Source organism: Strix aluco, chromosome 1 (genome assembly GCF_031877795.1).
Source record: "Strix aluco isolate bStrAlu1 chromosome 1, bStrAlu1.hap1, whole genome shotgun sequence".
Taxonomy (NCBI): Eukaryota; Metazoa; Chordata; class Aves; order Strigiformes; family Strigidae; genus Strix; species Strix aluco.
This window is the reverse complement of record NC_133931.1, coordinates 140720143-140738765: the sequence shown is the minus strand read 5'-3', so window position 1 is coordinate 140738765 and position 18623 is coordinate 140720143. Positions and strand designations below refer to the sequence as shown.

Genomic DNA, 18623 nt, shown 5'->3' with positions numbered 1-18623 from the left:
GGATTAGTCTGCTTTTACAAATATTGATTACTGATTTGTTACTCCAAATGAAGATGATATAACTTGTGCAGTTGCTATGTAGTATGCTATGCGAAGTGTACATCATTCATATTAATGGGATTGTCATAGGCATTACAGAAACTGACAGATTTATTATAGCAGTGCTGTTGGCATTGTCATAGTTAAGGTTGTGTCAGCATTTCCATTAAAAGTCCCATTTTCTTCTTCTGGTGTTCATAGATCAACTTTTAAAATTTTCTCCGTTGAAATTTGGCAATACCAGTTTATAGCTTTGACACAATTATTATTTTTGTGCACTTTTAAAGAGAACTGAATCAACACATTTTAAATTAGAAGAAAAAGTATATGATTTTTTAAAAAATGTTTGCAGGTTTGAATTCTTTGGTTTTAGTGCAGCTTTTAAATGATACTGTGTATGTTCAGTAGTTTCATTAAGCCAGGTTTGTAGAGGAGTATATGTATGTTAACAAGTTGTTATAAAGTGAAAATAACCAAGGAATTTTTGTATAAATGAGCTCTTTTGCCTGTCTATAGGCTTGTCTGGTGCTTTTTCAGTGCTACTAATTATCTAATAAAGATAATTATGTTTCTTACAAATTGTTGCACTTAAATCCACAGACAATAATACTACCACAAAATACTGTCCACAGACCAAGCAACACTACTCTGTTAGCAGGTTCAGTTAATTCATATACCTTTAATGTTACAACTGGTTTAAGTTTCAACAGTGGTACATTCACGGGGTGGTTTGTCTGTCTAATCCTTAATTTAGATTTATGTGCAGAGGTAGGCTTAAGGAAAATTCAGGTGTGGCATGAGAATCGGGGGACACAAGATGGGAGTTGGAAAAAAATCCCACTGACATTTGTTCATCTACTTGCTCATTGTAAAATTCTTAAGTTCTAAAAAATGCCCATTTCTCTCAATATTTCAATGTGCCATCTTTCTCCTCTTATACAGATATCACAAAACTCAATCACAGCTCTTCTCTTGATTCTCTTTTCCCGAATTGTGACCCCTGTTGAAGAGTATGATGGTAACTCTGGTTTGTGAACTTCTAATCCCTTGACACTGTGGGGTTTCCTATGGTAGATGCTGAAGATATGGAAACCTATATGCATTTACCGTAGGAAGAGACAAGCTGGCATTTATAAAGTCAGTATAAGTGATCCTCTTTCACTTTTGGATTTAAATCCCATAGATGGTATCCAAATAAAAATAATTGTTGCTAACTGCAAATAAAAAATATTATTTCAAATATTCCTACTTGATACTAAAACCATTAAGACCTTCATAGTCATCTAAGAAAGATAATAGCCATGTGTAAAAAAGGAAATACATACTGTAGCTTGGTATCACTTAGAAAGGTCATTGAAAAATGAAAGTGGACATTTCAAGTGACTAGATGTAACAAAGTGGGACTTATGAGAGAATTGGAGCAGTTGGTCTCTTCTCTCTTGTTCAGAGAAAAACAGGTTCTGCCAGAGCACTTGTTGCTTGCACCTTCAAGTGTATGATTTCTTCTGGTGACTTCAAATGGAGTAGAAAATACGTGCTGTCATTCAGAAAACTTGCAGCTGATATTGGAAGGTAGTTCTGCCTATCATTCTCAGTACTCCAAGGTGAATGACCACTGAAATGTACACCTGGAAAGCTTTCAGGAAACACAAGAGTGTTCTGCTGGCTTCTTACAGTGTTTCCCTTGTTCTTTTAAGCTTAGTCCTATGCAATTATAGCAAAACTGGAGAAATTTTTTCTCTTTGTGGTAGCAACCTCCTTGTGAGAGGAGGTTTGAAAACAGCGATGTGTTTTTCCAACAATAAAACCTTTCAATTTTTATTCCCTCTTTATTACCTCTTTCAGAGTACTTAGAAATAAAGACACCACGTTAGTCACTTCAGAGGTTTTTTTACCTTTATGTGTTCTCATGGTCTTGCTCTGTAGTTTGGTTTTTTTGGAAATGCAATGTCATCATTGCTGGAGACTGTAATTCTACCAGAACTTCCTACTTTACTTGCTGAATGATATTTGATATGCATTTTGTGTGCTGCAGTGGGAGAACTTGAAAGGCTCGTGTGAGTGTTTTTTTCTTTTGTTTTTATTTTAAAAAGGCTTGTCTTTGCATGCAGACTGCAGTGTAAAGTCATACCTCCATCCTAATTCAAATTAGCTTTCGAATGCAGAGGAGCTTTGAGTGTGATCATTCACTGATCACCGAGCCTAGCTTTACTTAAATTATCAGTAGTAAAAGAAATGTATCAAAAATGAGGCAATGAGGCAGAACATTCAAGCCATTTTATGTTTGCAGGAATACATAAAATGTGGAAGATTAAACCTGTAGGTTTTGTGGACCTCTTCACTGAAATCTGCATGAGCCACTTTTAAAGATGTGAGTCTGCTTTTAGCTGACCGTAGGAATTCTAATCTCTTCCTTTATACAGATTAAAGATTTTTCAGCTCCAACCAGTAATGTTAAAACTTTTTTTGATCAAGGATATGAGCTGATGAAGCATTTAAAATGCTCAAAGTGTGTACGTATGTTTCCTTTCAGAAGCTTAGCAGGCCAAACCTTTGGCCAGGAGTCAGAACAGTTGGAACTTTGCAGACTACACAGCTAATCCGAGAGGGCTGCCACTTGGCATAAGTGACTTCCATATATAAAACATGATACAGTTTACATTGGGGTTTTTCACTGGTGTTTTGTGGTAGTCTGAGAATTTCCTTGTTTCCCTGTATTTCTTTGGTATTGCTCATTGTATTTCCAGTGTGTTACGCTTCTTATGAGAGCAGTGGTTAAAATATTCCCCTGCTCAAGTATCCCTATCACAGATTGAAATTCACATAGGATGATTTTCCTGTTCAGCTAAATTTGGCACTTCTCAAACTGTACTGTTTTCAGAGCACTCTTTTTCTTTCCTTTTTTAAAATGAATTTTTAAAGGGGGCTTAAACTAGCTTCTGGAACTAGAAACAACAATTTAGGAAACGAGCTGTACACAATAGAGTTTACTTAAGAGAGGATGCAGGGCAAAAAATTTTGGAAATGATAAAATTAAGAGGAAGAAAATTTATATGATTTTTGTTTAATGGATGTGTGATTTGTGAAGAATCCAGCTTGCATGATATTACCAAAATTTGGTTAAGAGTCACAGAGTTCACATGATTTAAGCTCTCATAGACCTGTCAAAATGCCGTTGAGTAATAAATACTTGGATTACTAGGATGCTGAAATTAAAATAACATGTACTACTAATTTTTAAATATAATTTGAAAATTCATTGTTTAGCTTTGCGAGAAAAGACATTTGGTATTTTTGTCTGCCAAAACATATTAAGTCCTTCCCATGTTCAGCTAAATAGTTGTCATTGCTTAGTCTCTTAGTTTAGGCTTATTTGCTGAATGAAATGTGCCAGTTGCCCAAAGGTGAAATTTTAGACCCTTCAAAAGTACTAATTAAAAACGTTATGACAAAATCAAAAAAGTAATAAGAAACTTCTAGTTCTGATTACCACAAGTTTTTCTTAAGGTGTTGTGATATATGGTTATTTCCAAGGGATTCTTATGCTTACCAGGTGGCTATTTAAAAATAGTAGTAAGCTGCGGTGTACAGTTGTATTGTAGTGTTACTTTTTCCAGATGTTTTAGATGTTAAGCTGAAAATTGTTTTTTTTCACCTGGACATATTAAATACTAGCTTTTAACTTGCTGTTTGATAAACCTATAGGACTTTCTTCCTATTAGTCATCTGGGAATACAGGAAACGTAATGTGGGTAAAGATGCTATCCATATGCAATTTGACATCGTGCTGGTCATACTCCAGCTGTAGACTCTTTATTCCTGGCCTTTTAATTTTCTTTGATTAACTAACAGCACCTTCTGTGGTTCATCTATCGTGTAGATATTCTGAATCTTTACTTAGGGTTTCTAATCAAAATTGGATGTGTGTGCTTGTCTGTGAGACGATGCTGGGAAATTTCAGCTTGCCTACATCATTTCGTGAGAATTGCCAGTACCTCTAATTGATTCATGATGGTCTATTTTGACTTGCTTCTGTCTGCAATGCAGAGGCATTGTTTTTATTTCTGTGTTTTTTTTAACGTACTTTATTTCTTATAACAAAGTAGGAAGCTGAGCTTCTTGTTGCGTAGGCAAAAATTGTATTGTCAATCTTTACAACTGATACACTTTTCTGTTAGCTGTAGTGTGGGCCTCTGGGTGATTGAAACCTTTCTGTCTCACACTGGAATGATTGATTAAACTTTAATTATCCTTGTAGGAATTTAAGCCAAACTTTTACATTTCTATGCCTTATATTACAGTGACGTGAGCAGTAGACCTTGTAAAAGAGACCTTTTCTTTACTGCTGTATCTTCTTTCTGTTGTCTTGTCTCAGAATCTTTGAGAAACAGCAGAAGTGGGAAGACTGCTCCTGTGAAGCGTGCAGTGGTCCCTTTTATATCCCAGGGGGATAATGCCTGCTCACAACAGAAAACATTACTTTTATTATTTTGCCATGTGCCATGGGTGTCATTTGTGAAATTTTAACACCTATATGAAAGTCAAATCTGGATTAAGGGGTGAAAGCCATGAATGCCTCTGTGCATTAAGGTGCTATGCAAAATGTAACAGTGAGTGTTTTAGAACCAATTTGAAAGCCAGCAAAAGAATGCGTAAGTCTAGGACAATATTGGTTTATAAATTCAAAGTTAAGTTTGGATGAGGAGTGCGTGATCCAGGGTAATTCCTTTAGGCTGTGGATCCTGGTGAATGGAGTATGACTGGCCGACTTCTGTAATTTATTAAAAAAAAAGAAAATCTTTGTCAAAGACTACCTGGACTTATGCAAAGCATTTGACACCATCCCACATGATATCCTTATCTCTAAATTAGAGAGACATGGATTTGATGGATGGACCACTCAGTGGATAAGGAATTGGCTGGATAGTTGCACTGAAAGAGTTGCAGTCAATGTCTTGATGTCCAAGTGGAGAGCAGTGATGAGTGGCGTTCCTCGGGGGTTGGTATTGGGACCGACGCTGTTTAACATCTTTGGCAACGTGGACAGTGGGGTTGAGCACACCCTCAACAAGTTTACCGACACCAAGCTGTGTGGTGCGGTCGACATGCTGGAGGGAAGGGAGATGCCATCCAGACAGGCTGGAGAGGTGGGCCCGTGTGAACCTCATGAAGTTCAGCGAGGCCAAGTGCAAGGTCCTGCACATGGACTGGGGCAATCCCAAGCACAAATACAGGCTGGGTGATGAATGGATTGAGAGCAGTCCTGTGGAGAAGGACTTGAGGGTGTTGGTTGATGAGAAGCTCAATGTGACCTAGCAATGTGTGCTTGTGGCCCAGAAAGTCAACCGTATCCTGGGCTGCATCAAGAGAAGTGTGGCCAGCGGGTCGAGGGAGGGGATTTTCCTCCTCTACTCTGCTCTTGTGAGACCCCACCTGGAGTCCTGTGTCCAGCTCTGAGGCCCTCAACATAATGAGGACATGGACTTGCTCAATCAAGTCCAGAGGAGGCCACGAAGATGATCAGGGGGCTGGAGCACCTCCCCTGCGAGGACAGGCTGAGAGAGTTGGGGTTGTTCAGCCTGGAGAAGAGAAGGCTGCAGGGAGACCTTATAGTGGCCTTCCAGTACTTAAAGGGGGCTACAGGAAAGATGGGGAGGGACTCTGTATCAGGGAGGGTAGTGACAGGACAAGGGGTAACGGTTTTAAATGGAAAGAGGGTAGATTTAGGTTAGATATAAGGAAGAAATTTTTTACTATGAGAGTGGTGAGACACTGGAACAGGTTGCCCAGAGAAGCTGTGGCTGCCCCTTCCCTGGCAGTGTTCAAGGCCAGGTTGGACGGGGCTTTGAGCAACCTGGTCTAGTGGAAGGTGTCCTTGCCCATGGCAGGGGGGTTGGGACTAGATGATCTTTAGGGTCCCTTCCAACCCAAACCATTCTGTGGTTCTATGAAATGAAATACATTACAACTACTAAAACTTTGCTCAGAAAATAGATGAGGATTGAGAAGCCATAGATGTAAGATGCTTTTAAATTTAAAATATCTAAATACACAGTTATTTAATTAGGGGCTAAATGAAAATGACCAAAGGAGACAGATCTCAAGCATGCTAACTGCTTAAAAGAACTAAATATTTCTGTAAGGAATATATCACAGTGATTTTTAGGCTGCCTGGCCCATTGCCTTCTCCTGAGCTTACAGGAAGGAAGGGAGGAGAAATGCTCATACTGCTTTCCTTCCAAGGGAGGAGTCAAGAAGAAATACTCAGCATTTAGGCCTCTGAGGGTGTGGTATTAGTGTTTATAACCCAAACTTCATATCCCAAATTAGAAAGAATTAAAACTAGAAACAGATGACACTGCTTTAAGTATTCTTTAATAAAATACACTGCTGGCTCTTCTTAGAGGCATATATTGAGGCTAGTTATTCTGTGAAGATTATTGTAAACTGTTAGAGAACACAATGGTGAATGCTGGGGATGGCTCCAGAGCAAAACTTCATAGACTAGGCAGTCTTTGGAACAAGCACTTTGAAGACCAAAATGCTAACATTTCTTGAACCAATGTTTCAAAAGCTAAACATTTTCATTATATTTATTCCCCTGAATGAAATACATTTTCTTTAACATTTGTCTTTTGTTTCTTGCATGTTAAACTAATTTAGAGCTATTAGGCTACTATATTTGCACAGTACTGAAGCAGTCTTTGTGAAAGTGTTCAAGAAAGATAATGAAGCTAATGAGATTTTACGTGATCTTCCTACTGATAACTTTTCCTTAGAAGACTCTAGGAAATGGGATTTTTTAAAATTCAGTATACATTAATCTTCTCTTTAATTATAAGTAGGGAGAAGGTATGCGTATGAAAGTAAAACATCTCTCCTTTAGTGTAGATTCACAGTGCTTGTGCAACAGATGTGACCCTAGTGTGTTGCTATGTACAGATTCAAAGATAATTGAATCCCTCTGTAGTATCTATTAAAAATGGGTAAATGTTGTATTTCCAGATCAAAATGAAATGGAGAGATATGAAGAATTTCAGAAGTGTGTGAGAGGGGGGTGGGAAGGAAGAAAAGAAAATTAAAATACTTTTTGTGTTTCTAGAAACATTACTCCTGCTTTGCTCAACTTTAACACAAATATTTTCAGAAAATCGTTGCCAATTTAGAATTGCAGCCTGAGAGGTATCATAAAAACTCTGAGTTTGAGGACAAACCCCTCCTATTTTCTGCATTTTAAAGGATATTATTTCAGTACTTGGAGTAGCAACTCTGTTTTCAGAGAAACATCCAGTTTTGTATTAGATTACAACATATATTTTCATATTGCCAGCATTTTTCCTCTGTTCTCTAGCTGAAAGTTTTTACTAATGATAATTCACACAGGAATGGATTCCAGTTTCTCCTTTTGTATAAATGGGTCTTCAGTCCAGTAAAAAGGAAGCTGGAAAAATAATTTTCAATAATAGTGATTTTTTTTTTTTGTTAGAGGAAGATAAAGAAATACCAATCACTGTTTTCTCCATATAATCAAATTAAAATCTTTTGTCCTGGCAGTTTTCTTTTACAAGGACTGAAGAACAGTGAATTATTCTTATTTGAGCAAGAAGTCTTTACCATTATAATAGTTAAACCTATGGTCTTCTACTAGGAAAGCAAGCTGTAATCAACCACTTAGCTGTTACTGAATTACACTTATCTCCACTTTGCCTGTTTAACTCCCCATAAGCATGCTAAACACCTCTTTAGAATGCATTGACCTCTAATTATTTCTTGCTTTATGTATCCCCTAGCCCACATTGAAGAAATAAAAAATATTCCTATTGGTATACAGTGCAGAATAATACAATCTGGATTTGTTTTATTTTGTATACAGAATGAAATTTTAACACCTTTGGGTCATCCAAAAATCAAAATGCCATGCATAATAATTGAATTTCATGCTTTATCATGTGAAGTGACACTGGTAAAACTGGTTTCAAGTAATGGGAGAAATTCACTATTGCAGTAAGGTGCAAAATTGCATTATTCAGGCTTTTGACTGATTATCAAGTTGCAGAAATTGTAGCCATGCCATAAGCTGTAGTCTGAGATCTTTCTGAAGTCACAGGATGTTGGATTTGTGGGATTTGTTCAGTGGAACCTGTACATTAATAGACCTATGTTAATAACGTTTATATTTTTCTGAAGTCAAAGCATGACTGGTAGAAAACCTGCCTTTATGCTTGAGTGAGAGCATTTCATTTTCTTTTCACTGGAGAAATTTTTAGCCTGGCAGCAGTAGGATTATAATAACTGCCAGCTGCTCACTTGGCACAAGAGTGCCTAGAACCCAGAGGAAGAACCTGGTGCATTATATGTGTAAATTACTTTTGTCTAAGACTTGAGGGTTTAGGCCTCATAAATATTTTGATCTGGTCTTTGATGGCCTTTGTACACATCACTCTGGGAGTATGCATGTGGAGCATAGCTTGCAGGTTTTAGTTTGGAGTACACTGAAGTAATTCCCACCAGGATAAGAAGAGAAATTATTCAGGGAGATTCATCTGTGAGTGGGTGGTCAAGAAAGAAGGAAAACCTTTAATGTTAAGCAGATGGACCTCCCTCATGTTATACTGTATATTGGGGATGAAAGATGATAATCTCTCCAAATATTGGATAATATTGATCTGATTTTCACATCGAAAGAACAAGGTTCAAGACATTACTTCTGAGGTAGAAGCTCAGGAATGGAAAGGAGACTTTTTTATCCTCAACTCTGTGCTTGTCCACCACTGTCAGGGCAATGATACAGCAGAAATTAGGTCTGGAGGGGTACACAGGAGCAATTGTTGTACCTTTTTCCACCTGTAAACTCACCCAGCTGCAAGCCACAGAGCACTCCTTGACTCACAGTGCCACTTTAGTATTTAAAATTGTCTTCAGAAACTGCAGAGTACCAAAGAAGAAATCAGGGAAGACTATGGGCCTTTTTAACATCTTTATTTCTAAATCCTTGAGACATATCTGGAAACACTGTACAGGGGTAGGAAGTGGGTAGGAAGACATGGTGGTCTCTGCTGGTCTGATTTTGGGAGAGAAATTTTGCTTGGATCTGGTAGTCAGCTTGGCCATAAATATCTGAGCAACAAACAGTGACACCCCCAAGAAAGTTAATACCACTAGGTGCTATCTTACATCCCTAGGATACAATCTTCTTGCATCTTTACATTTAATTTCTTATAGTGGATGATCTCCAGTGAACTTAGAGGAAACTGAAATTGAGACCATTTCATCTGCATTCATGAGGGAATGGAAAAATTTTCCTTGTCCTGAAGACATCTTGGGTCATGTATGGGAGTATAATATTTGGGAATTCAGAGCTCTAAACTCAAAAGTGGTTTGAAGCGAGTTGTTTAATTTGCTTCACATTCTTTATAAAAAAAAAAAATAGTAATGCCTTATTTCTTTACAGTCTTTCTCTGTGTTAAATAGAGTGTTTGTGGAAGGAGCTGTCTTATTCAATGCCCATGCAGTAGTCAACTAATGAGTCTCTGATCTCAGCTGCTACCGTAATGTAAACAAATGCTTCTTTACCATAACAAAGCACTGCTTTATTGATATTTTTTGTAGGAGATTTGTGCCAAACCCGATCTATTTCAAATGAATGGGGAAGCAACATTTTGATTGAAGGCACTCGCAAAAAATGACCTGCTATACAAATTCCAAACTTTAAGTTGGGAGTTCCCACATCTAGGGATTGCAGTTCACTCTAAATCCTGTCTGTGATGTGGATAAGAGAGTAAAGCAATGAAAAAATGGAAGAAAGGTAGAAAGGTGACAGAGTTTAGGAGATTTTCATGCTGACTCCAGGCAGTAGCTGTAAGGACGATGTAATTCTCTCTTCTTTCTTCTCCTCATTGTTTTTGTTGCAGTACAGGGGTAAGAGTATATCTGTGTTTGTGCCCTCTTCCTGCCACATATGCACAACACCTGCAGTTAATGAGAATCTGAGAGGAGGTGGTTCTTTCTCTTTTCTTTATACTTTTCATACTACTTATTCTCCCTCCCCTTCCTTCTGGAGGAACAGGGCAATGAAAGAAGGAATTTAGCCAAGATTTATGCTTTTTCTTTCATGTACAGCTGTATGTGTCTTAGGATATTACAGTTGGGTCCATTTCTCCTGCCCTTCCACTAAAGTTCCATCATATTTTTTGGTTCCCAGGCTTCTCTGACAGAAGGATGATAATATGCGCATGATCCGTTTCTGTCTCAGCTACTTACAGATTGTGAATAGCAGTGGACCTGACAAGCTGCTGCTTGTTTCGTGGAGTTACTGCCTCAGTTTCTTTGAGGAACAGAAAAAGAAACTGGCTTCTCCACAGTCTGAGGGTGGGAGGAGGACTTCTTTCAGAAGTGTCACTAGAACAGTGGAAGACTACCTTTTTCCATGCAGGTTCTTTTCCTTGCAGGCTTTCAGTGCCCTGTGCAAAATAAATGTAGTTTCAGAAAATGCCATCATCAAATTTATTCTGACTTGTCTCAGCAAAACTGAGAGTGGAATTTTGACTCTCTGAAGCAGTCAGTTCAGGTGAGCTTCTACCTACAGCCAGAATAACATTAAGAAGTCCCCAAAGTATGTGCTTCTCTGGAACTATATGTCCCATTTGATTTGACCATTCACTGAACGATCACTTGCCAAGCTTCCTCATCAAAACCCAAACTGATACAAACGATAATGTATAAAATTAGATCAAAATAGTGGTTGAAATTCTTAAATTAAAAAATTTAAGAGTGAACTGGTTTTGTTTGTTTGTTTAATTAGGTTTTATGTCTTCCACATCTGTGGTGATGCACTGTTCTAAAATGAGCCCTACTGGCTGAGGTAAAGCTGTAAGTGTTGCACACTGATGCCTCCCAATGACCATTATAAAGCAGCACACTATGTATGTTTGTAAAAGTCTTCACCTCCCCCACTCATAATATCATCATTAGATCATCTTTTTAAGTAACTACTAAGCTTACCATGTAGCAGCCAGCAAGTGTCTTTGTGTAAAATTCTCATTTAATGTGCAGTGATTACATATTATCAAGCAAGAGGGGACAGCTGCATCATTTTATAGTGCATGCACATGGAGCCAATAACACTTGTATTTTTGACACAGTAGTAAGATTTCCATAGAAGCTGAAATAATAGGTACTGTACTCCTAATCTTTAATAAGAATATTAATGAAGAAAATTCAGTGGAAATGTCAATGTATATAAAATTCTATCTACTGCCTTATGGTATCCAACAAAAGCTTTTGTTGCCTAAAGAGCCAGTTGTATTATTGAAGGAATGCAGTCTCATTTTGAGTATTTTCATACTTTAGACATACCTTCTCTGCATGTTCTTATCTCTATTCCTTGTTTTTTTCCTCTCACAACTGTATTTAAATAAGACCACCATAAACCAACTCATTTGTGGACACTGATTTAAAAAAATTGACGGTCCCCTTCTCACAGGAGACAGTCCTCCACAAGCCAACTCCGACTTGGGTCCCTGCCATGGGCGTGTGGGTCACCCCTGTGTGTTGCAGTCCTCCCAGTGCTGAACTACAACAGCGGGGGCTTCTTCCCACGGGGTCCCGGCCTTCTTCCTGTGCAGGCACCTGTCTTGGTGTGGGGCCCCACACATGCTTGAGATCAGTATCTGCTCCACTCTGGACCCCCATGGGTGGCAGCGGGGTGGCCCTGCCATATCATCACAGGGTACAGGAGAGTCCCTGCTCTGGCACACCTCCCCCCCCCCTTTTCTGTTCTTCCACTGACCTCGGTGTTCACACAGATGTCTTCCTCACAACTCCTCCTCACAATTCCCACACCTCCTTCCAGATTCCCCTTCTTAAATACATTATCACAGAGGTGCAGTGAATTGGCCTGGCCTCAGTGCAAAGGCGGGTCTGACTTGGAGACGGGGGAGCACCGAGAAGCAGGGGGCCACTGCTGTAGCCCCCTCCCCTGCTACTCCCCTACCCTGCCACTCACTCAAATCAGGACAAGGGACAATCTAAAAATCCAGGAAGTTGGCGTCACCTTCCAGAGACAGCATTCTTGGTTCAAGCTCAGGCAATTGATCTGTAACCCACACTGCATAGTTTAAAGTGGTTTTTTAGCACAGGGGTTGTCTGCTGATATTGGTCCTTTTTTGTATGTTTATGTTGGTAGAACTTGATGAGGTTACATATATTTTGATGAATAATTGCTGCCTTGTAAACTTACCACCTACCAATAGTGACTCTTATGAATATTTGATAACAATAAGTAGTAGGAACTTCACTGTGATGCTCACATGCACTTAAAAACCCAGCAGCTGTTGTTCTGCTTTTTTGCTTGTGGTAAACAGTATGACACTTGTATACATGTTAATTATTTGACATACCTAATATATTCCTGTTCTTAATGCTAGGAGTTCCATTTAAGTCATAATTCTGTTGTTTTAGGAGGGGAAGGATGCAGGGTGGAAGATGCAATTTTTAACTTCTAGATTTCTATTTTAAGTTGAGGTAGGGTCCACTGATAGGTCTCATGCTTCTAGCTATGAAATAACAGTTGAGAAAAAAGAAAAAATATAGTGGAACATACTCACCATTTTGCAGATGCAGCCATGTTCTACAAAACCTGAAGTTAGTATCTGTAGATCAACAGTTTCATAGACTTGGGTGCAATGTCTTCGATCTATTCAGTATTGCCTTATAGATCCTATTGGCAGTACTTTTGTGGCATATTGCAAGTTAGGCAATGTCTATCAACAGCAGGCATCACCTTTTATCATTTCTTCATCTGGTTTCTTGTTTTGTAGATGGTGCAATAGAGGATTCTCACCTTGTATGTTGTTTCAAGATGGTTTTGTATGAAGGTGCTATTGAAAACCACATTCCTGCTTTAATTGTGTTGAGTTGTGATAGGCAGTTTTGTTTGCACATCTGAAAACTACTGCTTTCATTATTCGACTTGCTTTACAGACCATACTCAAAACACAAACTAATGTATTCTAAGTTGCTGTAGCTTGTTTAATTACATATTTTTCCTTCTGAGACTTGCAGGGTCTGCTACACAGCTATATTTTTCCTTACTAAAGTGGTGAGGACAGCAGCAACAACTCTGACATTTATAGTTAGAGGGTTTTTGTACTTAAAATAATCCGGCGTAGTAGTTACTAGAATTTTTTCCGGTAGCTCTTGCATATTGAGAGTGTAAAATCCATAAATTTATTAATGCTACTATAGCATTTTTCTTGAAAAGCACTGCTTAATAGAATTTATTTTTCTTTTCAGTGAATCAGTTACCTCCTATTGCAGCTCAGGATCTTCAGTTTGTTCTGAAGGCTGGATACCTGGAAAAACGCAGAAAAGGTAAGTCTAACTATCTTTGTTGAAAACTAGTGCATATTTTATATCTTGGAAGTCTATGTGTCAGTATTTGATGTTATACACCCAAATAACTTTACACAGGAGTGATACATAAAATGGAATAGAAGCTGAAATGTTGAAGCATTATTATGCAAAAGAAGCGCAGCACATAATTGCCTCTGTAGTATTAAAAGAACATCCTATTTCTTTATTGACTAAAAAAATCATGCTGTGAAAGTCCACTGTCAGCCATAATTCAGAGACATTCAGATATTTTTGAAGAAAACATTAGGAATGTATGTAAAAGTACCATATGTTGACTTCATGTTTCAGTGAGCATCAAGATTTATTTTCCTTCAAGAGGGCAAATATTGATCTCAGCTTTGGTTCAGTCAATATTTACCTTGATTCAATAAATCTTATATTGTCACTTTAATACCCACTTAATGCTGCAATAACTCTAGGAAATATTTAGGAAGTTGTTCATTATTTCCTTATATTTAATGTTACACATGACTTCTCTCTTTATATGATTTCAAATTCCCATTTGTTTTCTTACCACCAATTTTTATTTCTAATTTCCTTCTCAGTGCCATACGTTTCTCTTCAGATTTTGTTTCCTTTCCTTAGCGCCTTTCCTGTCTCCTCCTCTCTCTTACCTCACCCTTGAAAAGAAGTAACATATTTGTGTTCAACAATGACATAAAGTGATATATTATATTAATTGCAGATCACAGTTTTCTTGGCTTTGAATGGCAAAAACGTTGGTGTGCTATCAGTAAGACGGTCTTCTATTATTATGGAAGCGACAAAGGTAATTATAATAATTATGATAAACTACAAAAATGAATTTTCATGCACAGAAGCATATGAAAGCTTTAGTGGAGTTGGAAACTGCATATCTAAGGTCATTTTAAGAAAGCAAATGAAACTTTTAAAAAAATAGTTGTTTCTTAAATAGTGCTGTGAATTTTAAAAATGTGTAAATATTCTTCAGAATCTGTAAGTGATGTGCTTATTTTCTAAAGCAGGGAAACTGAGGAAAAAAGCTTAAGTTACTTGTAAAGCTACTTTGTGCACCAATAATAGCTAGCTATTATGTTTGATAGTATGCTCGTACTCAACTGATTTACTAGACAGAAAACATTCTTTCTGTCCAAATATGATTTTAATTTTAAAACACCCTCTAGCAGTTATACATTTTGAGTTCTTTAAAGGTGGTTCTATCCAGGAGAATGTTAGTCTAAAAACAGCATAGTGGAGTTCTCTGTTTCTTTCTAAATAGCTTATGTTCTAAAAAAGCTAGAAATAAAGTAATATATTTAAATAAAAGCCAGTCATGGAGACTAAAGCTAGCTTCTAAAGGTGACTTTTAACTTTTAATAGCCAGTTTAGAAAGGATCTGACATAAATGTTGGGATATCACTTTGAAATTCTAAAATTGACAGTCAAAACATCCTTTAAATTATGTACCAAGTGCATTTGATGTTTAAGGGTAAAACAGATGATACAGAAATGTATCTGAGAAATTTTAAACATGCAATTATGTCTATTTTTTCCCCCCCAAAATACTTATTCCTGGGTAAACTTTCCACAAAAGGTTTTTTTCCTTCTGCTTATGCTTGTGTGACTCTACCTGAGATTAGTGCAGGTAGTAGTTATTTTGGTTTTTTATTCAAAGACTAATTTAATTTGGTCCAGTTTGTTTCATTCCTCAATATGCTGTGTTATTTAAACTCATCCTCTCTTTAAAAACAAACAAACAAAAAGAGTCTAATTGTAAGTCCAGTTTTCATCTTGCCACAGTTTCCCATCGTATTTTCTGTATCCAGAGTTTTGTTAGTATATCTACTATATGTTTCCTTATTTACTCGGGATTTACAAGTTGATCAAGCTTCAAAAACATAAACAATCTTTATTCAAAAATTTTGGGGAGGTGTGGCATTGATTTGTCAGTAATCATTTATTTCTTTCTCTGGAAAATTATCTTGTGCTTTTGTTTATATATAGTTATACATTACCTAGGACTTAAAAAATGGCAATTTTTTTGGTCAGACTGTATTGCTAGTTCTTAAAGATTGTTCTGGGTTTTTAAATCTTTGTCTTTTTATCTGCTAGTTTATTGGGGAAAAAAAAAAGCTTGGTGTTTTTGACATTTTTTTTTCTTGTGTCTCTGCTAATCATTATTTATGCTTTCTAGCATATGGTCTTTGGATTAAGACAGGAAAACTGCCGACCTGCTCTTTTTCCATCCCGCCCCCCCCTTTTTTTTTTTTTTTTTTCTTTTGCAACAACCTATCAAGGCTGTGTTGTAACTTCTAATACCTATGCTCAAAGATAAGATACACAGGAGCATGTTCCCTAGCACTCGACAGGTTGGTGTCATGTCAGGAATTGACTGTGTTATACTGTGGGATCGCTTTCCTTTATGGATCTATACACAGATGCTTTGGCTTATACATTTACAGCTTTTGTAGGCTGCAGTCTTGTTTGGGGAAGAATAACTGTAACCTCATGATGTGGGAGAGGCACATGGTCCATGAAGGCACATTGTCCATAGGAATTGTATAGGCATGTCTGGACTCCAAACAGTAGCTCATGGAGGAAGCAAACAAATCAAATGCATGAATTTCTGCCCTACCTCCATGTGAGTGGTGCTGTTAGTGCAGAAAAACTAGCGCAGCGTGGTGGAAACATTTCATCTTGCAGATCTGGGGTGATGAACAATCACTCCAGAACTTGCCTTTGAAGAAGAAAGGTTTTTTCTAGACTGGTCAGAGGTACTTTTTTCAGCCCTCTAATGCCATAATACATAAAGGTTCCTGTTCCAGTGCAGAAGCAAATCTCCATCATTGTGCAGAAACTGGATACCAGAGACTGCTGTAGTTTTGTGGCAAACTAGTTTGCTGTTGAAACTGAGCTGTCGTCCTGCTGGTTCTGAACGTATGTGCTGCTGTTTATCACGCTGTTTAGCTGCAAATGTCAGCGTGGACGAGGTGTGCGATGAGACAATCCTGAGGAGATCTGGCATTTAGTCACTGGAAGAAGCTAAAACTGTTTTCACTCCCCCTATTACAGCCAGCAGTGGTACCTGCCATAGTATGCTGTCATATTGGGGCCCCCCTTCTTTTGCTGTGATCCTTGATGACTTGGACCATGTAGAAAATCAGTGTGTGTTCTTACTGCCTGTAGAATAGCGAAGTGTGCATTTGGGTGGCTTCATGCAAATTGCTGCCACCTCTGAATTATTGGGATGGCATCCGTCTAAACGATGCCAGTCTGCCCTAGCCTGTGCAGTGTCTGCAGATGTTTTGTATCATCTGGGCCTTGGTTTCTGACAGGTTTCAGGGCTGATTCACACAACAGGAAAATTCCTCAATGTGAACGTGGTTTGAAGAGAGACGGGGATTCCATACGTGCTCAGTCTTGCTGCCTGTGTCACATTAATGGGTAATGGAGTGCTAGTGCCTGTGTGTTGTGGGACGTAATGCAGAGAGGCAGCAGGGATTTCTAGGTCCTGCTTGGCTTGTTTTGTGTTGCGTCCGGTTTTAAAAATATACACATAGGTGAATAATCTGTGATGGATATTTTGTGTCTGGTGCAGTGTGTGTTTTGTTGGCCAAGGTTTGATTTTCATGCTTAAATATTAGTAAATGTAACTGAATGCTAAATGTGAGGCTTTAGGATGCCTTTTTTATTAGGTTGTGTGGATTTGTTGTTTCCAAAATACTTTCAATTCTTCTAACTTTCTCCTTTTTACATTGGGAAAGAAAGAAGTATGGAAGTCTGTAAGGCTAACAAACGCATGTAAGGAGAAGTTTCAGAGTAATTTATTCAGAGCTGAATGATGAAAAATATGAGGCCTAGTCCAGAAGAATATAGTACAAACTAAAGCCTGTGAAAATACAGTAAATGACTGTGTGTTTGTGTACATGTGTGTGTGTTCACCTAAGAGATTACAAGCATCCTTTTAACAGTTGTGATGTCTGCAGGCTAATGAATGTCTTGTTTCCCTGTTTCTGCCTCTATTTTCTTGTACGTTTGGTTCAGCACTGGGTAGTGAAACAATATTATTTATCCCTGCAATATAGACAGGTCTAAGCAAATCACCTATATTTTTTTTCCCTAATCAATGATATGTGGAGTAGATGAAGGAATAAGGTTTAAAGGTTTCACCTAATTACGTGCCAGAAATAGGTATTGTGGGAAACACGTGTATATTTGTGCTTGTGCTGCAATATCTGTTGCCAGCATGTGGCCCACAACATTGCAGTGAAGCCTGTTCAAATGGCAGAGCTGGCTTGGATTTCCAGAAGCTTGCCTGGTCCTCCTTTTCATAGTCTTTCCTTCCATAAACCTTTTATAGTCCTTCTCTTTTCTTTGCTTCCATGTAGTTGCATCCTGAGCTGGGTGCCCTGTTTGCATATTGTTTTTCTGTATGATCTGTGCAGTTCCTGTGTGCTCAGGCACCTAGGTGGTATGGCTAACCTTTCAAACCTCAAAGAGCATGAGAAGAAGGAAAGTTAATTTGTTGCTTTATAAATGAATGAATTCATGGCTTCATTACTTCTTCCTTACTAGGCCACAATGTTATATGCCCTTCTGTCAGCAAACTGGAGAGATCAGCTAAATGTTTAGCAAGACAGTAATTGATATCATCATGGTAATTTTTTCCCCGTTAATGGGCACTAAAAATTTATTTCCATTTTTATAACTTGAAAATGGTATCAGCCTGCCTGCCAGTAATATGATGTTGAAGAGGGGGATAATTCAGAGGCTTTTAGAAAAGTCCAAGTTTATTTTTTAAAATAATTTTTCTTTATTTCTAACACGAACATGAAAATTTTGGATTTCTCTGACTAGTAAGGTAGTGATGGCCAAGCCACTGGATAGATTACTTCTCTTCATGCAAAGGAGGGTTTTTGTTTTATTTTGTGTTTTGTTTTTTTGAAGAACTTGGTAACTGAACAATATTAAGGGAGAGGGAAGCCTAGTTAGAGTTGCATTTGCAAATCTGTCCTACTGACTTGCCCAGGTTACTGGAATCTCTGCCGCATGCTAAGCTTGCAAATTTCACCTTCTAGGAGTGAGGAAAGATACACAAACCCAAATGGAAAGCTATTGAAGTATCATTTTGCTTTTAGCTGTAGACCTCCATCTCTTAGTCCTCTCTCTCTGAACAACCACATAGGAAAGGCAAAAATCCTTGTTTAGTT

At 37.9% G+C, this 18623-nt stretch overlaps 1 protein-coding gene across 6 annotated transcripts in view; it reads left to right on the top strand.

Moving 5' to 3' along the window:
- Positions 1-18623, top strand: part of SKAP2 (src kinase associated phosphoprotein 2) — a 122067-nt gene that overhangs the window by 58512 nt on the left and 44932 nt on the right. For all 6 annotated transcript variants that reach the window (XR_012624917.1, XM_074837833.1, XM_074837851.1 and 3 more), the window contains 2 exons: positions 13333-13410; positions 14138-14221. Coding sequence is in view for 5 of the 6 variants with exons in the window: in XM_074837833.1 (XP_074693934.1) it covers positions 13333-13410; positions 14138-14221 (162 nt within the window). In the remaining variant the exon portion in view is untranslated. The remainder of the gene's footprint in view (positions 1-13332; positions 13411-14137; positions 14222-18623) is intronic.